The sequence below is a fragment of the Penicillium pulvis genome (assembly GCF_028828015.1).
Source record: "Penicillium pulvis strain IBT 33274 chromosome Unknown contig_12_segment0_segment0, whole genome shotgun sequence".
Taxonomy (NCBI): Eukaryota; Fungi; Ascomycota; class Eurotiomycetes; order Eurotiales; family Aspergillaceae; genus Penicillium; species Penicillium pulvis.
The window spans coordinates 4,339,378-4,363,129 of record NW_026643072.1 but is presented as its reverse complement, the minus strand read 5'-3'; the positions used below and the strand labels follow the sequence as shown (position 1 = coordinate 4,363,129).

General features: G+C 47.5%; 8 protein-coding genes across 8 annotated transcripts; 3 read left to right on the top strand and 5 right to left on the bottom strand.

The window, feature by feature from the left end:
- Positions 1–133: 133 nt before the first annotated feature.
- N7503_002856 (SGNH/GDSL hydrolase family protein) lies at positions 134–1,559 on the bottom strand (the record flags this gene model as incomplete). Its single annotated transcript, XM_057062403.1, has 4 exons — positions 134–755; positions 807–917; positions 978–1,423; positions 1,476–1,559. 4 exons carry the CDS (start codon positions 1,557–1,559, stop codon positions 134–136), a joined length of 1,263 nt encoding a protein of 420 aa, XP_056926365.1.
- Positions 1,560–1,944: 385 nt separating this feature from the next.
- Positions 1,945–3,534, bottom strand: N7503_002855 (uncharacterized protein; the record flags this gene model as incomplete). The annotated part of the gene is made up of 2 exons (XM_057062402.1): positions 1,945–3,351; positions 3,412–3,534. 2 exons carry the CDS (start codon positions 3,532–3,534, stop codon positions 1,945–1,947), a joined length of 1,530 nt encoding a protein of 509 aa, XP_056926364.1.
- A 3,293-nt stretch (positions 3,535–6,827) lies between these two features.
- On the top strand, positions 6,828–8,086 carry N7503_002854 (isopenicillin N synthase family dioxygenase; the record flags this gene model as incomplete). The annotated part of the gene is made up of 3 exons (XM_057062401.1): positions 6,828–7,133; positions 7,187–7,255; positions 7,313–8,086. 3 exons carry the CDS (start codon positions 6,828–6,830, stop codon positions 8,084–8,086), a joined length of 1,149 nt encoding a protein of 382 aa, XP_056926363.1.
- A 450-nt stretch (positions 8,087–8,536) lies between these two features.
- Positions 8,537–9,447, bottom strand: gprI (putative cAMP receptor (Car4); the record flags this gene model as incomplete). Its single annotated transcript, XM_057062400.1, has 3 exons — positions 8,537–9,107; positions 9,166–9,230; positions 9,280–9,447. The coding sequence occupies 3 exons, from the start codon at positions 9,445–9,447 to the stop codon at positions 8,537–8,539; spliced, it is 804 nt and encodes a 267-aa protein (XP_056926362.1).
- A 3,388-nt stretch (positions 9,448–12,835) lies between these two features.
- On the bottom strand, positions 12,836–14,288 carry N7503_002852 (uncharacterized protein; the record flags this gene model as incomplete). The annotated part of the gene is made up of 2 exons (XM_057062399.1): positions 14,178–14,288; positions 12,836–14,129 (listed from the first exon to the last, which is right to left on the bottom strand). The coding sequence occupies exons 1-2, from the start codon at positions 14,213–14,215 to the stop codon at positions 12,836–12,838; spliced, it is 1,332 nt and encodes a 443-aa protein (XP_056926361.1). The 5' UTR covers positions 14,216–14,288.
- An 807-nt stretch (positions 14,289–15,095) lies between these two features.
- Positions 15,096–17,004, bottom strand: N7503_002851 (MDR family MFS transporter; the record flags this gene model as incomplete). Its single annotated transcript, XM_057062398.1, has 5 exons — positions 15,096–15,778; positions 15,830–15,848; positions 15,914–16,327; positions 16,386–16,689; positions 16,754–17,004. 5 exons carry the CDS (start codon positions 17,002–17,004, stop codon positions 15,096–15,098), a joined length of 1,671 nt encoding a protein of 556 aa, XP_056926360.1.
- Positions 17,005–20,065: 3,061 nt separating this feature from the next.
- Positions 20,066–21,723, top strand: N7503_002850 (uncharacterized protein; the record flags this gene model as incomplete). Its single annotated transcript, XM_057062397.1, has 2 exons — positions 20,066–20,492; positions 20,552–21,723. The coding sequence occupies 2 exons, from the start codon at positions 20,066–20,068 to the stop codon at positions 21,721–21,723; spliced, it is 1,599 nt and encodes a 532-aa protein (XP_056926359.1).
- An 850-nt stretch (positions 21,724–22,573) lies between these two features.
- N7503_002849 (SNU13 family protein) lies at positions 22,574–23,081 on the top strand (the record flags this gene model as incomplete). The annotated part of the gene is made up of 3 exons (XM_057062396.1): positions 22,574–22,595; positions 22,651–22,719; positions 22,792–23,081. 3 exons carry the CDS (start codon positions 22,574–22,576, stop codon positions 23,079–23,081), a joined length of 381 nt encoding a protein of 126 aa, XP_056926358.1.
- Between the last annotated feature and the right edge of the window lie 671 nt (positions 23,082–23,752).

Here is a 23,752-nt window from a genome sequence, read left to right as displayed (position 1 = left end):
TATCCGCAAGGTGTCGGTCATGTGTATATGAACGTCAAATCCGAGTACATACTACCATAAATTCAACTATGTTAATCTCTAGGTGGTCACAGCCATGATATTCAAAGCTCTTATCTATTAGGTACAGGGGTGACTATAAGACCCAATTCGCGAAGTCGGTGGTGAAGATCCCCAATGGAAACGCGTCAGCCAACGCATGAAAAGCCTCCAAGTTCGGGTGCAACCGATCCCCCGAGTCAAACCTCTCAGCCAAAACTGAAGGCTGATGATCATCCCGTAAAATCTGATCAAAATCAATAACACGATCAAAAGTCCCGCTATTGCGAATCCAGTCATTGACCCGCTGCCTTGTTATTTCTCGCTCTGGGTGCGAATATTGAGTAACACCCGCTTCCTCGGGATCATCAATCACCTCGCCCTCTCTACGCCCAAAAGGCGTGATAGTCGCGGCAAAAATTCGAATACCACAAGCATGTACCCTGGTAGCGATCTGTTTGTATCCGGCGATTAGTCGATCACCGATGATTTTCTGACTTTCTTCGTCTGTGTCCGCAGTGCCTATATCGTTTACGCCTTCGAAGAGAAAGACTTGGCGCACTCCTCGGAGGGAGAGGATATCTCGATCTAGGCGACTCAGTACGTTTGGTCCGATGCCGTCCGTTAGAATCCTGTTTCCACCTGCTGCTTGGCTGATTATTGCAATTGAGGCTGTCGGCTGGTATGATTGGAAGCGGGAGAAGAGGAGGTTCGGCCATCTTAGTATATCAGCCTGGGGTCTTTTCCTGAGTCTAGCATACTTCACGTACCGGTTATTTCCATTCGTTGTACTGCACCGACCATCAGTGATGCTATCCCCAATGATAGCCAATGTACCCGCGTTCCGAGGCGCAAGTATTTCGATTCCGGAAATGTAATACCTATTGTTGTACCCTGGAATTAAATATTGAAACGCCCAGTATGGAAGGGATCTAGCTCACCAGTGCTCAATCTCTACAACCGAATCTCCTGTAAAATCAGCATCGGCCACCTGATTTCCCAACACACAAAAAGAACTCGTCCGACTCCCAGGATGACAGGTGATCCCCGTCTGGCTATTCTGCCCATTTTCAAGAAACATGCTGATCGTAAGCACGGTTCCCACCGGTAAGGGACCCAGGTCCACAGCATCAGAAACGGTCAGTGCACCACCTGAGATCATGGTTGTTGAGTCGCCATTGAAGGTCACTTTTTTGAGAGTGGGCGACTCGATGGCACTACTCCCAGAAACACCATTTTTTGCCAGTGCGACAGTCGTCTCAGTTATGGTCAGGTCGTCAGTGCCAAAGGCGTTCGAGAAGCGGAAGCGGAAGTATCGTGCTAAACCGAGTGTGATCTTGACGCTTTGGCGGATGGTGGTGCCACGGAAAATCAAGCTTTCTTGGTCCTGGAGATAGGTCAATTTCCATGCGCATATTTGGGGTGAGCGGGTGTTATACAAATGGTTTAGGTGGGAGTTTGTCTGGCTCTGCAAGCAGAGGCATTGCGGCCCAGGTGTGGATCCAGTGCTGTTTCGCGGCCATTTGGGCGGCGGATCAGTTGCGAGGGAGAGTTATTGTCGAGACGTGAGCTTTGCGAGCTGCGCGTGGGGTACAATCAAAATTGACTAGCATGTTGCGGCTAATCGGTAGTGTGGCCGGGTAAATACGAAGCCACCAATCCCCAGAGAAATGTGCGGAATAGATGTACCTCTTCCACGGATTTTAGGCCGTGTTCAACGGATTACCCGTTGTAGCTAAGTGCCCACTAGGCTTCCTCAACCCCGTGCCCGGACCGATGGATCGCGATGATGGTGTTATGAAGGCTGCGCAGGAATAGTGAAAAACAGACGACAAGAATATTTGACAAAAGTTCAGATCATTAGATTCGTAATTCTATCCATCATCCCAGGATCCTGTCTATAGTTTCTCATATAACATTCGTCTTGATGTGCATGCTAGCCAGCAGCAAAAGCCCGTTGATAACTGCCAATAGCAGGAACAAAGGTGCTGGCGAAAGTCCCACTGTCATGCTATAGGTGGCATTCAATAGAGCAGGGACAATCACCCGTGCAATGGCATGCAGGAAGCTCAAAAGACCTAGCAATTGCCCCGATTGGTGACTAGGCACATGAGCCGTAAGGCAAGATATCAAGAGAGGGCCTAAAGGCGCAGCCGATGCAACAACCAGCGAGGAGAAGATAAAATAACCGGGTTTCCGGGCTAGAGAGATGCCAATGTAGCCAATACACTGCAGCAACAAGCCCACTTTGATAGCGCCTACCTCGCCAAAATTGAATATAGTGGGAATTGTAGTCGAGTAGTTCCCTGGCCTTCCATACCGGCGTACTGCGGTCATTATCGTTGGAAAGATAAAAACCAGGACGACGATGCTCCATGACTGGAAAAGTGACATGACAAAACTTTGTACGGTCGGCTTCCAGTGAAACAGGAACGCTGGATAGGCTAACTGTAGTGACGGTAGGCCAAAGACGACTCCAAACATGACCATTTCTGCCATAGCCATGATAGCCATGTTCTGTTGTCGTGTTGCGCTCGACGCCCGAATATCTCTCCAGGAAAGCAACACAGTACGGAGGTGATTTGTTTTCAGACGGCCTGCACTCGAGCTTTCCTGGTCGGCTAGATTGGGAGACTGCGGCTGACGCGATTCAGGCAAAAGGCAAAAAAAGAGCAGGAAGAGGACAGAATGTGCGCAAACGGCGAGTGTGTATGTACGCTGAAGCGGATTGGAAGTCGCCAGGAGCACGCCGGCAATGATAGGTCCCACGGCCAGGGCAAATGAATTGCCTGCTTGCATGTAGCTGAAGAGCCTCGCCCGGTCGCGACGCGGCGCAACGTCGGTAATGTAGGCTTGCGACGTGGACATCGCGGTTATGATTGTCCCACTGAACCCTTCCATCGCATACCCTACCAGAAGCCAGTGCATATCCACCGAGTCGGGATAACAAAGAATGAATAATAGAAGCGCCTCATAAAACAACGGTCCAAGGGCGGTGCAGGCGAGAATCGGCCGGCGCCCGATCCGATCGGATAATGAGCTCAGAATTGGAGTCGCAATAGCGCCAAGAAGACCGGCTGTTATTTGTCCGTAGATCAGAAACCGCGATAAAGATGATTGCGCATTCTTATTCCCAAGGCACTTGTTGAGTTCGTCAAATAAATCGGGCGCTTGGTAATCTGGATGGCCGGGGGGTAGCTTTGTGGTAGAATACTGTTGGTGACAGATCAACGCGAGCGTAGCGTTGAGTTCGGGCACGGCGAAGGTGCCAGAAACAATAGCATACATTTGGTATATAGTCACAATCCATGCTGGCTATCGCGAGTTTGGTATCAGTGTCAGGGATCAGGGAAATTTGGGAAAGGCTGGTAGTACCGATGGTTGACGAAAGCGAGACCAGCGTGCCGCCAGTGCTCGGCCCGTCCCGCCCGCGTGGCCATGGCTTTGTTCGATTAGAAGAGGGAAGGTCTCCTCGTTTGATGGGCTATGACCCGTCATATTGTGAAGCTAGAAAAGTTTGTGAAGGGGAATATGAGATCAGGATGTCATAATTATGGAAAGAAGGGGCTGTAAGGAATGTGAAACGTCAAATGATGTAGAGGGCTCGGGCCAATTGTTGAGATGCACGAGACGTGTTCACCTGCAGACACTTTTAGGTCAGGTTTCGCTCAAGCCAAGGAATCATGTTGGTCTCTATTTCACATCGGGGTGCATTCCTTCTTTGCGGTTTGCGTGCGGAGCTAAATGATAAGTCTGATGAGGTCTGATCGCTGGGGAGGGGCCGAGACCCGCGATATGCGCCTTGCAAGATTACATCTTACAGTACAAGATTGCTTGCAACAGGAGCAGACGAGAGCACACGCCAGCTAGAAGTAATTGAAAGCAGACCAACATACGCTCCCTGTGTTTGTGAGCTGTTCTCCGCTACGTAGGGTGGAGCGACTCTATCTACGCCTATTTGATCATCGCTACTGGAGTCATCTACCATGCGTCACATGACTCACAAGCACCTATTTCTTGGTCATGAATACCGACAACGAAGATAAGACTTACTACACGACCAGAAAACTCAGGACCAGCGCTAGAAATAGTAAAGTCAATCGTGAAAGTATGAATGCCATTTTTTGTGGCCAAGATGGTGAATATATGAGAGTATACTGAACTGTGTGTAATTATATTAGTGAAAATCACACACTTTTCAAGGCTAAAATTCGATCTTGGGAATAGAAAACATCACTACAAAGAGGAAGCCTCTTAGGGTTTAAAAGGACCTGAAACTGTTTGTTCGTCCGAAGTCTTTTCCATATTTGGCGACCGGAAAGGTCAAAAGCGGCTGTGCCAATGCCAAACATGCAAGAAGAATATTTCCCCATCCTGATCTCAAGCTGCCATACAACAGGGGACTAGTGACAGGTGAAGTGGCCCCAAAAAATTGACCGAGTCAGGGTGACGGCCGTTGCGCTCGCAACGTAGCATTAAATGAATCGGTCAGGTATACCTCACATGCGGTAAGCACAAAAGAGACCCCAACGATTATGAGGAAGCATCAAGTAATAGGCATCATCAATTGAAGATAAGCATTAGCGGACCATCCATAGCACAACGTTCCAACAGCAAGCGAAAGGGTAGCAGGGGGCAGGGGAAACAACCAATTCTCGGGTAAACAGTAGTTGCACCTTTTCGTGCAAACTTCTTCCGGATAGTATACCAATTATGCATGGGACCGACAATGGCTATTCCAAGGAAATGACTTAGCGATAAGCTAACATGAATGAGCCCAAACTGATCAGTGTTGGAATATTAACGGCCTCCGTGAAGGGCGGAGATAGTTACTTACGAAGGACGCACGAAATAATTGCAAGCAAATATCGCTTTGTGTAATAAGCTACCCTAATTGATCCGATAGATGATTGTAGTATTTACTCGCTCAAAATAGCAAACGAAGCAACATATATGATCGTCACCTTCCATGCAGTGGACGAGTTTTTGGAATTTCGTGAATCATTATCCCAATTTTCTGGCTGCTGTACACGAATGACAGCGGCTCACACATCTTACTTTATGTCTACTTAAACTTATGAGATTTGAAATCGTCTCAACAGCCAATGGATAGCCTAGATTTAGCCGCCGAAATCTTGTGCCAAAAATGAAGGGATAGATGTACAACAAGGAGATGTGTAGTAGCCGCCTATTGAAGATCTCGGTACTATAAGCGTAATCATCCCAGTCAGATAGATGTAGAACACCAAAAAAAATATTCACTTATCCACTATCTTATATTGGAAGTTTGAGAGTCTAATTACCCAGATGAGGCGTTGGATGGAGTCTGAGCCTTGCATGTTCGCTACAATTCCACTGCCCTGCAGCCTACAGATGAATTGCTCCTCGTGGGGTGTTATATAATTACACCCCTTTACTTGAATTTAACTGAAACAGAGGGGAAGCAAGGGCAAGTTGCAAATGGAGGCGATGCATGTACCTGCATGGAAACAAATAAGGCGACCCGAGAATTTTTGTTTTCGCGGGATTATTTCTCTGGTGACTCTCAATACTCGATACATGTTTGCAACTGTAGATTCACCAGGGCTTTCGAATAGAACTGCATTATCTTCTGATATCAATATGTATTTGACAAGCCTTTTTTCGCGTCAAAAAATGAATTCACTTGAGAAATCGGCCACTTGAGACCGCGACTCAGCGTTTCATATTATACCAGAATGCATTTCAAGGTGTTAAAAGCGGAAAGTTACTGGTAACGTCAGGTAAATTCAATAAACATCCACACCGTCTTACTGCGGCAGGTACAAATCTGGGAACACGGCGTGTAAAAACTTTATTGCGAGATGATAGATCTAATAGACTTGAGTTCCTAGTTATAACTCTCTGCATCCATGTCAATCCAAGTACACTCACACTCAGGGCAGGGGAGAAATAACCCCAGAACATACAATTCAGCCAGCCACATATTTTTCTACAAGGCGATATGCACGTTCGGTGCCCCCGCTACTTTGCCGAGGCGCTCAGCGAGGCTGGTTGATGCTGGTTGAACATTTAGATGCTTGGGACTGACAATCATAAGATAGTCGTGGGAAATCTCACTAGTCCGTGAGCATCTACTGCTGTCGCAAATATAAGTGATTTCGCCGACCCTAAAATGAGCTTGGGGGTACTTGTCCTGGACTGACATGCATTAACCAAACCAGCATTGTTTGTGCACCTGCAACTCGCAGCCCCACAATGGTCTGGCTTAGCACACATTATACGTTGAAAAATCATGTAATTGTATCACCATCGTGTAACGACGCACAGACCTATATTTTTCACGCGTGCAAGTGCAATGCCGCCAGGCTAATCACACGCCGCACGTAGGGGGTATAGACTCTGTTAATTGATAGGAATTTGGAAATATCACCTAAGCTATATATGATATGGTACTGTAGATCATAAGGTCATACACTGTAAGCTCCAAAAACACTATAAGATCTAATGCCCATTGACTTTGTGGATCGACATAAAGGGACAAAGTCTTACAATGCATGGCGAAAAAGCACCATGAACTCATAAAATGCAGGTTCCGTGTGCTACACTAATCTAAGTAGGAGGAAGAAGATCGAAAACCGCATTCCGACGTCTCCGGACAGACGGCTCATGGAGGCACTACAGCATACTCGCATTGCCAATTAAATATAGCATTTCATGTCCAGATTCTCTCTCAACTTTTTTTCATACCCTTACCTGAGAGCCATTGTCTGATATCTCTAAGCTTGGTCTTCTAGGTTTAAAGAATCGAAATGGCAGCAAATTTTACCCACATTCCTTTGGTCGATTATAACGACGCAATTTCTCCTGCCACGAAACCACGTTTCCTATCAGCACTTAGGAACGCACTTGTGGATGTTGGCTTCTTTTATCTTCAGAACCCTCCAATTGGGGTCGATATTCGCGAGAAGCTTGCAACGACCACAGGTGCATTTTTCGATCTCCCACTGGAAAAGAAGCTGGAAGTGGACGTCGTCAATAGCAAGCACTTCCGTGGATATGCTTGCTCAGGTTCCGAAAAAACGGCCACAATAAGTGATCAACGGGAAACATTAACTGTATGTCCAATTATTTGACAGCTAGAGGTCATTCGTTCTAACGCGACTGGAAGGTCGGTTTAGATGCACCTACCCACGATTCCAACTCTCCCATCTACTATGGCCTCGAAGGGCCCAATCAGGTATGACTACAATCTATCTTTAAACCAATGAATCAGCTACTAATTATAACAAAAAAGTGGCTACCCGAAGAAACCACCCCAGGCCTGCGGAAAGCGGTCGAAATATACATCGAACAGACCCAGGCATTAGCAGACGAGTTCATTATTTTGATTGCCGAAGCGTTGGACCTACACCCTACTACCTTCAATAAGGTACTACAGAGAAAATATCCAATGAGTAACCTCAGAATCAGTGCTTATCCTCGAGTCGATCCTTCAATGCCTACCGAGACAGAGGTTCAGGGTGTCGGGCCTCACAAGGATGGTAGCTTCTTAACCTACCTCCTCCAAGGAACAGAGCATTCGAGCCTGGAGGTGCAGAACAAGTCGGGAACATGGATCTCAGCCCCTCCGATTCCAAATACACTGGTGGTGAACATTGGCCGGTCACTCGAAGCGCTCACACAAGGAGTTTGCGTTGCGACTACTCACCGAGTCAATTTGAAACCTTCCCAATATATTGGGGCCAACGACATTCCCCTGGGCAAGCGGCTAAGCTTTGCATACTTCCAAATGCTGGCTCTTGATGTGACTCAGGAGGATATGAAGGTGGAATTAGCGCCTCATATTTTGGCTCTACGCGAAAATGATGTGAAGTCCGACGCAGAGACATTCTTGGCTGATGTTTACAAGGGTGCCTCTGGTGAAGCTCTTCTAACAACTCTCATTACGAGCTACCCTGAATTGGGAAGACGATGGTACCCTGAGCTTTTGACCAAGGCGCTCAAACAACAGCATGAAGCAAAGATATTAGACGATGCCAATGTTTTTAAAAAGGCTCAGGCGGCTTGATTTCGCTCATCAAATCCCAAATGTGACTTTGCATCGATGAAAGAGCTCTGCACGAATGGAAAGTCATATTTCGGGATCATATTTCGGGCTAAGTGTTTTGATCTCGGTTTACACGTTCCACGTTTACGTTTGTAAAAATTTGGTGGAAAGGCAGCGCATTGGTAAAGGGTGACTTGAGTGTTCGTCCTGTACTGATCCCTCATTGAGCAGGACGCTCAGTACTCCCAATGCTCAAGCAGCCATTATCAGATTGGTAAAATTGCGGTTGTGATATACATTTCCTTAGATAGAGGTGTAGAATTTCATTCTCCACAAAAAATCAGCTCACTGAGACCAGGACAAAGTATTGGTTCTCAACATACTTTTCATTGAGGTTTCCTTTCGTTTGGGTACATAGAGCCAACTTAAGAGTAAATCAAACCAGACGCCGGGTATATAGGTATATGATGATCATCGTCGCGCACTTTTATGAACCATCCGCTCCCTTGCCCGTCTCTTCCACCCTTTCATACCCATTGTGATAAAGATAACCCCATTCCAAAATCCGCGCAAAGACCCAAATGCACTAACAGCAACAAGCAGCGGGAACGACTCCACATCTGGATTAATAAACGTGGATACCCGATTAATCGTCGGTGCAACCCATGTCGCCAATAAAGCTAGAAAGAAAAGGGAAGGCATAAGGATATATTGCTTGAATGAGACGCGACGTTGCTTTGAGGATTGGTGGTTCATCGGCGCCCAATTTGTGGGAGGGCTGGGGCTGATTTCCTGTTCAACGGAGGAGTGGCTCGCGATGTGTGAATCCGAAAAATAGGCTTTGTTTGAATCTGGCAGTGTGGAGTTGGCTTCGACAGTTGTAGTTACTGAGACTTGGGTGTGTTCGGGATTGAAGTTATTGGACGAGAGGTTGGAGGTAAGGGCGATATGGTCATCATCTGTGAGTTTGAATTCGTGGCGAAGGCGGGAGATTTCGATGCCAATTAGCGCGTAGAATAATAGCACCACGGCTATGGTGAGCCTGGAAATTGAAATGGGTTAGAGGGTGATTTATTGCAATGCTGCTCGGTGCGACATACCATACGGGGCCGTAGTATAAGATCAAGCGTAGAATTATCCACTTTGGAGATATCGAGCACCAAATCTATAATAGTCAGTCTCTTTCCCTTGGCTGGTCGCTATTGGAAACCCACGGTCTCGCTGCCATAAACAGGGCCCTTCTCGTCAGAACGAATGAAAAGAAATACCAACGCAGGTATGAAGGTGAGGGCAGTAATGCCCCCAATGTATTTTGGCTCAAGCCTTTGCAGGTAATGAGCATCGAAGTGATGGAAAACGACAAGGTATGTATCTAGCGCCATGGCCAATGTCCATAGTACATCAGCCAGTGGAAACCTAACATAGCCCGCAGTTAGTTCTGTTGCACAGTTTCTGCTGCATCCAGAACCCACATTTGCAGAGCAAAGCCCTGAAACTGACATATAGATGAATAATCCCCGGACTCCGGCCCACTAACAGATATCATTGTCGCGACCGAATCGAAAAGGTTATAAAACGCATTGAAAAAGATAATGCGGTGAATAGGGCTCCGAAAGTGACGAGAAAAAACAAAAGCGCAAATAATCGTGATTGTCCCCAGCATAGACAACGCAGAGCTGACTCGCCCTGCGACACCTATTGAATTGATCTGCTCCGCCGTGAGTGTCATGATGAGGGATCGACCCTCCGTAGAGGGAATTTGCACTGATCAACACATTACCCTCGGGATCCATGCTAAATACATGGAAGTTGCGATCCTTTCATCAGATAAACTTTTCATCATATCACACCACGGCTTGTCCAGCCTAATGACAATTAAATGGCTTCGATGACGTGATTACGAATAGGGAAATGATCTGTAGGCAAGATCGTGTTCTATCGCGCAATTTGTGGGGCATCTTAGCTACCGATCCACCTGACAGTGAGAGAGACTGGCACGAGAGATATTCCCTCGGGCGGAAGACTGGTTAGCATGGCTTGTCGGATCATACCGATTGCTTGACGGGGCTCTCACTATTGATGACCGTCAGTTGAGTGGATCCACTCCAGATCTTCCAATCACTAGCCACTCCAACAGATGCGACAGTCTCCGATCTGCGTCAACTCGCCAAGCCGTATTCCCTAGAACATGTGGCTGAGACAGAAATTAAATCGATGCATCACCTGGGATAGCGGGCTTGCACTCAAATATTTATATTAACGCCGTTGCCGTAAAGCGAACCGGCGGATCCTTCACACCTGGGACAATGCTTTGTATTCGCATCACATATATCAATTTTGCGGCATAGAGTCTTGAAAATGAGAAGTGAGAGAGGTGAAGAATGTCATTTATCGCGGAATTTACCATGATTATATATTATCGGGTATCAAAGTCACCGCGCTGTCGTCATCAAAGACTGGAATGCTAATTCGATTGAAACTGTTCTCAAACCAGCTTTCAAGACTACATCATTCATGAGACTGCCATATAAAGTGACATAGAATCAAGTAGGATTAAAGTCATGACTGCACCATACCCTGTTGCCCAAGGAAGGGGCAAGTTGAAGTGAATCTCCGTCGCTCTCTTTGTTGGAATGGTCTCTTGTAAGGTCAATCTCATGGGAAGATAAATTGTTCTCCTGACAAGTCTCCAACAATGTTTCCAAAGGAATTGCTCTGTGTCTTTTGTTCTGCGAATAGCTCCCACTTCTAAAAGAACTTGTAACGATCCAGGAGAATCGACGAGAAGATTGCGAACCGCCCTGAGAAGACGAGCTTTGAGCATTAATGACAAATAGCCGAAACGCAGGAAGGCACGAGGTAACGATGGCTGCTGTATTTTCCAGCATGGAATATAATTGGAATTTGATAGGATCAACGTCTCCATCCGGATTATTGGATTTGACTAGGCGAAGGCATGCAAATAAGACTGGGATGATCGGAAGAGAGAATAAGCCGATAAGGATCCACCGTTTCCGATTATCAATGTTCAGTTTGTAGAGGAGAGGGAAAGGTATCAGCATCACTACCTGATTTAGCACGATTTGACATATGGATCAAGGGTTAACGCACCACACACATCACCCGAAATGTCACTGCATACTGAAAAGTGGAAAACAAGATTAGAGTAGAATATATCCCTTTCGGATCCGCATTTGCCTGTGTCAAGTTAATTAAGGCGCTCGGTGGCTGGTGAAGGCTCTTACCTGGTACAAAAAAGTCGCCTATGGGATTGCAAGCGAACTCCTGGAGAATTACACTCGTGATCCAAGTCGACACCGTGATCCCACACATGATCCACCAAAAAAGCTTCATCGGTGAATGTACCGAGTCAAATAGTCGCCAAAAGAAGAACAGCAGCGAGAACTTTACCGACCAAAGGGTCGTCCAAAGGAGAATATCGGCCGCATACTGAAGCTTCAGGAAGAAGGCTCCCTGCTGCATGAATGTTGGCCCCATTGGCTTCAGACCGGCACTGACGCTGATCACGTCATACATCGGCGGTATAGCAATTTGATAAACAATAGCTGTGGCAACATGACATACTAAAGCAATAAATATGCAGTAGTCGTTTATGAAAAGTCTCCTGCTATTTCGGTATTGAGCGTGGGTGCGGATAGCGACAAAAGTACACGAGAGCGCCACACCAATCCACATAACGAGCTGAAACACGCGACAATTAGCTGACTTCCGCCTGGCTGCCTTTTCCAAAATTTCCGACGAGGTCCTTACAGCTTGTCCCTGCTCTGATATGATCGGCGGCTGCATCCCATGATCTCGTTTCTCCCATGGAGCAAATTCAGGGGGAGGATGGCGCATCATAGCCAATTTCCTTCAGTTTTGGAAACTGTCTTCATAACACCCTCGACCGTATTCGGGGAGTCCATCTGATAATCTATATGGCAGGCTAACTCCGAGGGTAGCACGGATCGTAACCTCGCAGGCATTAAGCAGATCTTAAGTATGCGGCTGAGCTAAGATTACGGTCCTGCCCAGCTGGAAACCCCCTTGCAACATTCTCAATGAAATGAAGGATCGGAAAAGTGGCCGCCCAATCAAATATGCTCCTATCTGTCACACTGCATGCTGTGACGAAATATCTCATATTCATTGAGTTGCTTGGCCCATTAACCCTTGAGGCCAGACTTGATCATCGCGGGCCGCAATGGGTCTTTGTGGCCCAAGCGGGGTGGGCCTTCACATCTTATCTTCAAACCTGAAACGCATTGGTATTTAGCATTTTGCGGTAATTTCAAGCAGTTAACAGCAGCCAATTCTTGATGTTGAGGACCAGATGGCCAAGTATGCCTTTCTTCTGGGATTTGACGTCTTTGTCCGCCTCGTTGCCAATTCTAGCTAAGCTATCCTTGGGCCAGTAGCGAAAAATATTCGCTGGACCAGACCCAGTGGCACCATTAGAAAGAAATATTGAAAGCAAAGGTGTGGTTCTATTCGCCGATGTGGAGGTTGAAAAGCCGTGAACCTTGAAGGTAATAGTCCAGGTTCGGGGGCTGAAAAGGGATCCTGAAGGGTTGAAGTGGTTCCAAGTTTCTCCACCAAGAATGCGTGGGTGTTTCAAAATGCAGTGCGCACGAGAACAATCGGCAATCTTAGCACGAAGCTTGGGTTCTGCACGTGAAACTTTATTGTACTAAAAGTGGCTATATGTGCAGCAACGCTATGTACATGATGACTATAGACAGCGAACACGCTTATCAACAGTCTGAGAATCTATGAAACAACAGCCAGTCGGCTCCGAACTGGCATATTCTCCTCCATACCCGGCTCAGGAAATCCGGAGACATTGACACCTTTCCGGAAGAGGAGACAATGAGTAGATCCACCAAAGTGGAACATACCAATCTCATCACCCTTGGTGATATGCTGACCTTCCTTGACAGTAATATCACAAGTAGAGACTTCAGCCATACCTACACCAATAAAGGCCATGAGGCCAATAGCCGGCTCATCAGCCTCAATAAAGATGATAGCCCTGGTAGCAGTCGAGGTAATATATGCCTGCGAGGTGACCTGACCAGCAATATCAATGTCCTGCGCATGAGGCAGCGGATTGCCCACTCCCTCAAACAGGGGCTCAGAATAGTATGTCCCGTCAGCAACAAAGGCCTTCACAACCTTTCCTGAAACAGGCGTATGCCAACGGTGGTAACTCAGAGCACTCAAAAATGCTTGGTAGATCGTACCACCAACGAACTGCTCAGCATACTGATCATGAGCCAGCATATCCAGCACAGAGTACGGTTGACTCTTAATCCAGAATCTATCGCGGGCCTTTACGTTGTGCGCGAGTCTGAATGGTCTCGACTCACACGCATTAGCTAGAACCCGATCATTATCTGGTTCCGCGACCGGGCGCATTCCATCGCGGAATAGACGAGTGAAGAAGTCGTCCCATGACTTGTAGCCGTAGTTTGGTGCAGAGGGGTCACAGTGGAACATCTCATGGAATTCGAGGGTTTCAGTAGCCGTGGGACCAATCTTAGCCACGGTAGTGAGGTCCCGGTGCCCCGTCTCACCAAACCATCCATTCGAAGTTTTGTTCAGGACATCGGCCGATGCCGGCGAACGCAGGTACTCGCCCCAGGCATTTAGAACCTTTTTCAACATGGCGTTGATCTCTGGGTCTAGGAACGCGGCGTAGCCACTTGGTGTGCCCATTGGCCAGTCTAGCACTGCGTTGATGGGTAAACCGACCAAACCAACGCGGTGGGCTTTGTCAGTCCATGATGGAGCCGTTGTCAACATGTGGTTGAGGACCTGGAGAAAGTGCTTGTAGTCACGGATTTCGGGGTGGCCTGTTGGATCTTGGCTGTATGGCTTCTTCTTTGGGACTTCCTTGAACATGCCCTCAAGCAACATGTACACCCGTGTATTTGTTTCGATTAGATCCTGAAATTCCTTTAGAACTGGGTGGAGCTCTTTTTCATTGTTGTCTACGTGCTTGATCACCCCGCCTAGCCATTCTCGGTGGGCGTCATGATCTGAAGGCATCCAACTGCCGAGGCTGAGAGAGGATTAGCAGGGTTTTGGATGAGGGATGAGAGGAACTTACTGATGCAGGGGATGCGTGTGTTCTTTACTAGGTGCCATGTCGATCAATTGAGCGATGAAATAGGAAAATACCCAATGTAGTGATTGATGTAAGGGTTGAGATAAATCTGTCGGCTTTCCAATGTTATGAGTGTGGAACAAAGAAAGCTTGACTTGGAAAATCGTCTTGGCATGCCGTTATTTAACAGTTGTGGAAAACGCCAATTAGGTTCCAAGTTGCATCATGGTGACGGTTGTGGGGACTGTAGGAACAAGGTATTTTCCGCATTGTATGAATTGCATGATCCACAGCAAAGACTCTGGGGTACATAATGCCGCGTATCCGGAGATGATGTCATAGCAAGAGTCCCTGGAACATCACCACGTATGAAGTTGGTGCTTTAATACGAGTTTTCCTACGAGTCCAAGGTCGCCTCTGCATATAGACCCAGGAGATATGGAAGCAATTTATGACCTGAACGGATCCATGAAGCAGATTCGGTTGTCAAAGGTACCAAAGCTTGCGCAACGTAATTGACCGAGGGCAGTTAGGCGGTGTGGGAATCGGTCCGCGACTCAATGCAGACGAGATTACAGAGACCAACACCGTCTCTCGATACTATCTATAGAGTGGAAACACTCACCTGCCGAGCATATAAGACTTGAAAAAATTTGTCGCTGGTTTTGTCTATCGTTCAAACGAGGCATACGGCTCGCGTCGGCTGCTTTCATGAGTTAATTGGTACATTAGGCGCTGAAAAAAGATCAATTTCGGCTGAATTCAGCGGTTTAAGGTAAAGTCTTATGCGGAGCGTTGAAGATAAGGCCTGTTCAGGTGGGATAATCGGCTTCGTTCCCAGAGATGATGCAGGCTTGTGTATATCGACGTTACAGATTCAATGGCAACTTTCCGTCTATATACGAGTGTCCATATTAGTCCTTATCTCTCTTTGACCTCTGCTCCAACCCCCTCTAACTTTTCTGGCATCTGCACACATCCATGCTCAGGGCTCCCATTATCATCCTTCGTTCTCAGACTCTTCCAGTCGTATAGCACGGCACCTAGAGTCGACGCTGCTGCTAATATAAGCCCAACGCGGAGGGAGTCTTTGATCGCCACGCCGTAGACTGCCTGTAATTCTGGCGAAGACCCTGTTGTTTCTCCGTCCAGAACAGACTTAGGGCTCAGATTCGGGGCCAGTGTTTTTAGCGCTTTGCTGATGTTCTCCAAGAAGAGTAACTGCGCAACCGACACGAACAAGGCTCCACCGAATGTCTGTGCGAATAGGATGAGGCCAATTCCAGTTGCCACATCATTTTCGGAAAGCGTCGTCTGTACCATATACAGTCCCTGCTCTTCTCCTAGACCGATTCCAGCTCCACATATTATCTGAAACCCAACCCATCTGGCGCGGGGGGTGTGATGAGGCCGAACAGTCATCAAAAGGCCCGTGCCTATCGACATGAGGACTGATCCAGCGTAGACAAAGGGTGTGTAATATCCTGTTCCAGCAGTCCCAAAGCCCGCGAACATGAATCCACCGACAACACTAACCATAAACGGTATGAAGAGGATTCCGGATTCGACGGCAGAGACACCATTGACGATTTGAAACCATAGCGCTAAAGTACAGATCAGTATACATCTTCTGCACAGCTATCCTCCATACTCACGGATATAGTAAACGTTGATCTAGCACGATCATCATACCTGGGTCAGTCAAACGTTGTATAGAGTTTGCGCTTGGGGGTGCATACAAAGAACACGCCTCCAAGGCAGATACCAAACCAAATTGCTGCACATATGCTTCGACTGCGTAGTAAACGCAAAGGAATGATGGCGCTATCTTTCATCCAGTATTCGATACCCACGAAGGAACAAAAGAGGAGACCAGCAAGAGTGAGCAGGACTATTATGCGGACATTATCCCAAGCATATGTCGTACCACCCCATGAGAGTGCCAGCAGGAGACAAATAGTTGCGGACATAAAGGTAAAAGTGCCAACCAAGTCGAAACGCGCGATCTGGCTGCGAGATCCGGTCGACTCGAGTATTCTGTCAGTACTATTAGCGTGATAGAAAAAGAAGACGAAGATCATAACAACTCCTCCAATTGGGAGATTAATGTAGAAGCACCAACGCCATGTGGTTGAATCTGAGAACGCTCCTCCCTACTCGAGTTGTCAAACACAGTAAAAAATGAACAATATGTGTGGAATGTGCAAATACCAGTAAAGGTCCAGCCACACTCCCGACTGCAAACATGCTACCAATGATGCTGTTCCAAGTCGGCCGCTGGCTTAGTGGAACACATTCAGCGAGAATGAGCGTAGTGCCTGCTTGTATTCCAGCGGAACCTATGCCTGCTAATGCCCGCCCGAGAATAAACACATGAGAACTAGGTGCAGTAGCACATACAACGCTGCCGATCTCGAATATCAGCAACGCTGCCAAGAAGACATATTTGCTGGAGAAGAGAGTATAGATTTTTCCGTAGGAAGGTTGGAATGCGCAGGATGTCAATGGATAGATTCTGTTCGGGCACCGTTAATGTTTCCCCACTATAGCGCTTCGTATTTCACGGATGGAGAACGTACGCTGCATACCAGCCCACATCGTCAATGCTCTGAAACTGTTTTGTGATCCGTGGTACAGCAGTCGAAATTATCGTATTGTCTATCGATACGCACAAAGTCGCCAAGCACAATACAATTGATATCGTGAAGACCTTCGAAAACTTGACAGGCCTGTTCGCATCCTGCGTTTCTTCTCGAATCTCTTCCAGTGTCGCTGACTCATTCATGCCGGCAACCGCAACGGCGTTCTCCGTGGAAGGTTTCAGAGACATGCTGGTTGACACGCTACCATGCGCGTAAATAAAAGTACAGCGCTAGATTTAGGGGGTGCCAGTTGACAATGCGCGTTTTCCCATGTGTGAGGTTTACCGCCATATGCTGACTCAACAGCAAGAGATGAAATCCTGGAGCCTTGGAACTTTTGAAAGACTGTAATCGATACCAGAGTTTTGTACTTGGCACGCCAACGAAAAGGTCAAGGAGACGGTGAGCTACACAGGAATACCGTAATAATACCGGTTAACAAGCGGCACAGATCATGAGTGGTGATAGTCAAATTTTTTTCGATTTCAGTGAATGGTGGGGGCCATTTCCGGGGGTCCTGATTCGTGTTGTGGGGAAGCGGTTTCAACGGAGGCCGTCGGTTCCCCGCCATGCATGCCGAATGAAACCTCTGTACTCGTGACTCGTCGCCTGTGATTGGGAAAGCTGGGTTTTGTTGAGAACTACCCGGCCTTATCATTCCAGGCTGTACTTTAGCAAGCAGATAATGTCTTTTTTTTTGTGTTCGCGTAACTCGAGAAGCTGTGACTTGCTTTCGTGGGTGCAAACTCGCGATGCGTTTTATCTTTTCCCCCACATCTAGAACATGCGTGGAGACTTTGGGTGACGCGTGTCAAGCCATACTGCCAAGATGTGGACGGATGATTGCTTATCGGTGCTTGGCATTGGACTAGAAAGCGGGCCTGTGGGCCTGTTCCCAGACACGCAATAATAGTGGTGTGGCACAGAATTGGCTGTCTGCGAATAGCGCCTGGTGCTGGCAAAGTCGTTGCAGGTCTTCTACGGGCTACTTAGTTATTCCTATGTTAATACATCCCTTTACTGGAAAACTCAATCCATGATAACCAGTAGGCGTTACTTCTTCGAAACACTTTCTCCATTGTCAATTATTGTTCCGTGTCCACAGGTCACCTGTCTAGCATGGGTTTGGAACGCTAGTACAATTCCCATGCTGGATGACTTCGACGTCGTTCACTCTGACCTTCGAGCACGTGAATTCGGTATAAATCATGATGCATGGTTTTAGCATTCAACATTCCATTTTTCCGGATCGTAAATCCTGAATGGTGAATCTGCGACAAGTTGGAGCTTTTTAGCTCCGGAATCCCTTCCTTGTCGAGGAAGGCGGAATACTATCTAATGCCCCCGATCTGAGACGAGCTCTCAACATTTCAAACTGCACCAGACCGTCAAATATTTGAGATTCAGACAACTGTTGACCCGTGAGATGGCCGTTAATCAGCTTACACGTGATCTGCAGGAAGAAAAGTCAGCCCTGGAAGTGCCTTCAAAAGATGACCACATGGACTTTGAGGCCCTTGGGGGATTCAGTCTACGCCTTCAAGAATGGCACCCTTTGTAGTATATATATTGCTAGGTGGACCTAGCATTGATTTCAAGTGCTGGAGGTTGGCGCGACTTGATCATCAAATGCTAAAGGTACGATGAAATAGGTATTTCAAGGCTATTTACAAGCACATGTGTAATCTACTGTGGACGCTTAACATCCCTGAAAGGTTTGTCATAATCCATTCCAGAGTAGGGCCATCTAGTCGGACGATATAATTACTGGAACCATGAAGATCGGAATTGGTCACTTCCAAAGGTTGGCGGATTGGCCTATTAGATCATCGGGACCTTCTCGGGCCCAATTTTTGAGGTTTTGCGTTACCGCGAATTCGAGAACCTTATAAGTAAAAATATTCCTTTCATGTTCAAGGTTGCCTCAAGTCTAGTATGCAATTACCTACCTTTTACGGTAAGATCATCAAGCTTCACTTGTCGGGCGTTCGAAAGATTTGACTCGTTGGGCTGATTGCCATCGGTGGATGCCATGCACTACAGTATGAAGGTGTGAGAATGAATAGAGGGGGGATGTCAGAAGATCCCTCTCTGGGAGATTTTCAAATAGAAAGCCAAGATGATCGTGAGAGATTTATTTCCGTCAGGCATTTTGAACGCCGAAATCCGACGCCAATGGGGGACGTGGTGAGGGTGAAACCGGAGGTACCTCGATTAACTCGGTGTAGACCACGAAAACTCAATTTGCTGTTCTCGCCAGGCACAAAATCATATCGTTCGTCATTAATGCATTCTAATGTGGGTCTCCGAGGATCTACCGACCAGACGATCATTTCGGTCAACCCAACGGGTAATAGGAACCACTTCAGGACAACTCACAGCACCAACCTGCCCCAAGCCCTAATTCAAACGCTTCAAGCCCAGCTCAACAACCTTAATAGACGGTTATAGCATGAACCAAAAAATAATTCCATTAAATCTTAAGTACGGCCGGACCGAAAGAAGCCGATTCATTTTCACGGCATGCCGACCTCTCGGCAGGCGGGGCTGACCGAAGCCGAGTCGGTTCGGAGGGACCTGGATCGGGAAGTCATCGGTCCCTCCTCGGTGTTATCAAAATCCACCTTCGACTGCTCACACGCGGGTTTTGTCCGAACATGTCAACCTCTTGACTACGTGGCGTTCCCGTTCCTGGCCACAATTCGTCCATCATTATCGTGGTCCACAGTTCTCATACGATGGAAGCTGGTTGTAACCATGGACTTGTGATCGTGGTCTCACAAAACAAGATACGATCGAAAGCCTGTGCATAGTCCGGGCAGTCCGGGGTGTCGTCACTATTCCTTTCTAAGTAGTTCAGGGTCAGGTGGATGATTTTTCTTGCCGCTCAAGAATCTGTAGTAGAATGGCTAGAAACCCAACAGTATGAAATAATCAACGTACTTACTGTATAGCAGAAATGAAATTAATATCTCAATGTACCTCCACCTTGGCGAAAGTCAAATCTATCCATTGAACGATCCGAAAACACGTTAGTCCACCATGGGGCACTGCTAGGCCAAGACCCCACGCTTTGTTGTTGGAGGTCCGCAGCCCCATACCCATACTCGCAGAACCCGGAGTTTTGCGGATGACGAAGTACCTTCCCCTGGAAGTAGGCGGTTTATATTCTGTCTCGTTTCCTCCGATTTCTGGTTCCTTCCAATATCATAAATCTCTTTTCATCCTTTCTTAAGGACTACATACATCATGAAGTCGAAACAACAACAGCAGCCGGTCTCTGCTTCTCACGACGAGAACATTCCTTCACCGGAAATGACTGCCACACATGATGAGACCCCTAGTGAAAATCAAAAAGGATGGATTATTGGAGGAACATACCGCGAAAAACTTTACGATGAACAATCACCAGATTTCGACAATCAACTCTTGCAAGAGGTTGACTTCGACATGCCTCTCACAGTGACAAGGAAGATGGAACACAACGGAGGAAATTTTCTTGTGCTTGAATTTGTTGAAGGTGACAAGGAAAACCCTTTCAACTGGAGTGGAAAGAGGAAGGCTTTCATTAGTTGTCTTCTTTGCCTGATGACCCTTTTCATTGGTCTTGCCACAACTGCCTACAGTTCAGGTGTCTCAGACATGGTTGAAGATCTTGGAGTTTCCACCGAGCTCGGTCAGTTGGGTCTGTTCACATTCAACTTTACTTGTGCCCTTGCCCCCCCCTCTTCTTAGCTCCTTTCTGTGAGCTGGCTGGACGACGAGTTATCTACGTCGGCAGCTACGTTTGTTTCGCCCTCATGTTCATCGGTCTGTCTCTTGCAAAGAACATCGCCACTATCCTTGTCTGCCGTGCCCTTCTGGGTCTGTTTGGATGTGTTGGAACCATCCTTGTCGGTGGTACCTTCGGCGACATGTACACCCCGGCTCACCGTGCCATCCCGATGGCCTCGTTCTCTTTCATCGCCATTTTCGGTACCGTCGCCGCCCCGATCTACGCCGGTTTCATCGACCAAGCTTTAGGATGGAGGTGGGTGGAGGGCATCCAGGGTCTGGCAAATATTCCTCTTGTCATTGTCATTGCCATCTTCCTGTGCGAAACCCGTGGTGGTGTCACTCTGTCCAAGCGAGCCAAGATGCTCCGCAAAAACACTGGAGACGAGCGCTTCGTCACCCACAACGACCTCGAAGCTCCTGGCATTAAGCAGATGCTGCACAATTCGTCCGTCAAAGCTATCCGCATGCTGTTTAGTGAGCCTGTTGTATTTGCCTTCGGCCTCTGGATCAGTTTCGCCTGGTTCCTGACTTTCCTCTTCTTGTCTGTCATCCCGATCACATTCGCCGACAAGCGTGGCTGGGGTGAAGGTGTAGCCGGCCTCCCCTACATTGCTCTCTGTGTCGGCACCACTATTGGTTTTGGCATGAACTTCTTCCAGATCAAAAAGTACAAGTCTCTCGTTGCCGATCCCTCTCGCAAGGTCGATCCCGAAGCCCGTCTATACGGTGCCATGTGCGGTGCCGTCTGGTTGCCAATCGGCCTTTTCATTTATAGCTTTACTCAATATGCCCAGCTCAGCTGGGTCGGTCCTGTCATTGGTCTGGCTCTCATTGGTATCGGAATCTTCTTCATCTTCGAGTCATGTTACAGCTACACCTCTGACTGCTACGGCGAGAACTCTTCGTCCGCCATTGCCGGTCAGGGCTTTATGCGTAACACTCTTGGCGCTGTCTCGCCACTGTTTGCTACTCAATTCTTTGAAAATCTGGGTAGCCAGTATGCTGGCCTGTTGCTGGCTCTCATTGCCACCCTTTTGACATTTATTCCATTCGTGCTGTTCAAGTTCGGACCAGCCCTTCGCGCTCGGTCGAAGTTGGCTAGCACCACCGTGGCCGCTAGTGCCCTTTAAGATATTGCATACAAAACACTTGGAGAGTTGGTCCGCCGGATGGACCAAAAGTATTAGTACATACACCAGTACATCCATCATCAGACTCAGGGAACTGAGCACACTGCATATAAAACATGAATTTAGCTCTGCAATATAACGAATACCTTGCCTGCACTGTCTTCCTCCTCGACCTTGGATTCTTAGTCTTCAACTCTTAATGAACAGCCATCGAAAAAAACACGAAAGACCCGTATGCCAAACAAAGTTACAGGACCAGCAACGCCAATACTAGTAAGCGGGGGCGGTCGAGCTAAAGTATACTCCATCCACTGTGGCGTTTTTGTGTGGAGTATAGAAACAACAGCATATCAGAAGTCATTCCAATATTCTAAATAGATGCTTGAAACTTGTTTGGGATTTTTTTTTTCTTTGGAAAAGAAAAAGATCAAGCTAAGAATCGGAGAAACCCTAAATCTTTACTCTACCATAAGACAAGTTCTTGTGGCGAAGACTCCATTGAAACTTCCAATTTTGATGTTTAAATTTTCGTTCTTCCGGCGGAGAAAACCCGGGGAAACAGCGAACAAAATGTTAAGCTTCCTAACCAAGTAGGCGGAGTGGCAAGGCTCGGGACTTGCACGTGATCTGCAGTTTTGTTTCATGAACTCCACGTGACCCAGCTCTTGGCTCTTCACACGTGACCCATCAGAAGGCGGTGTACTCCCGCCTAATCCATTTCCAGAAATTTTCCATCGAAAAACTTCAACCCACCTAAATACCCCAATTTCATTTGCTTATTTTAAAAGGCAGTGATCCTTTGCGTGAGCCCATATCTCGAAAGATTTGGATTTGATTTATCTCTACAACAATGGCCGAAGATACCAACGCTGGTAAGTTACGAGACAAGCCACATCTGATTTGAATATCAATGCTAACTCATTATAGCCTGGCCCATCGCCGATGAGTCTCTGACTCAGTCCCTGCTCGACCTTGTTCAGCAGGCTTCCCACTACCGTACGTTCCCAGCTTCCATTGAGAGTAGAATTGCTCTCCTCGACCTTCAGAGCAAAGCTAACCTTTGAACAGGCCAGCTGAAGAAGGGTGCCAACGAGGCCACCAAGACCCTGAACCGCGGTACCTCCGAGATCGTCGTCCTCGCCGCCGATGCCTCCCCCTTGGCTATCGTCTTGCACTTGCCCCTCCTCGCTGAGGACAAGAACGTTCCCTACGTCTACGTCCCCAGCAAGATGGCTCTGGGCCGTGCCACTGGTGTCTCTCGCCCCGTGATTGCTTGCTCGATCACCACCAACGAGGCCTCCGAGTTGACCAACCAGATCCGCACCATCAAGACCGCTGTCGAGCGTCTGATGATCTAGGGGATCCAATAATACCATAGATCAGGATTGATGGAGGGTTGTATCCAGAGGGCAGATAATTTGACATCGGTCGGGCCGTGAAGAAGTGTTTGGCGAGGAATTGAGCTTCGGTTCTTATTCTGGTCTCGCGATTTGCTGTCCAAGACTTTAGCTAGATCTTTTCAGCTTTGAGATACAATTTCAGATCATTTTGAGAATTTTCTTGTCACGTCTCTGGTGTAGTCAGCAATTACTAATTAAAGTTAGTCGCATGTGCTATCAATGGCGCGTGAAAACTGTAGTCCCAGTCCTCTCGGCTGAAAGGGGAGTGCATGAGCATTGCGTGGTCTTTGAGCTAGAGATATATTCAGTTTCTTAAAAGCAGGTGCTGTGCGCCCGGCTTCTAGCAGCGTCGTGGGACATCAGTGCGGAGAATCCATCTTCAAAAGCTGGGGTATTGGTGCATGTTGCAGGTTCAACACGACGCAAGGTGTCACTCGGGTGGTCATAACCCGATCATCCCTGTAGGCCACCAGAGATCCGAGACCATTTCGTGAAGAACTCCCGAACAAGATCGGCAGTGCCACCGGAGCTCATGTATTGTAAGATCAAAGCACCCTATAAACAGCAGGCCACCTTTCGAAATTGGATTTAAACATGGCAAAAACTTTATCAGATTTACCGTCCTGGCA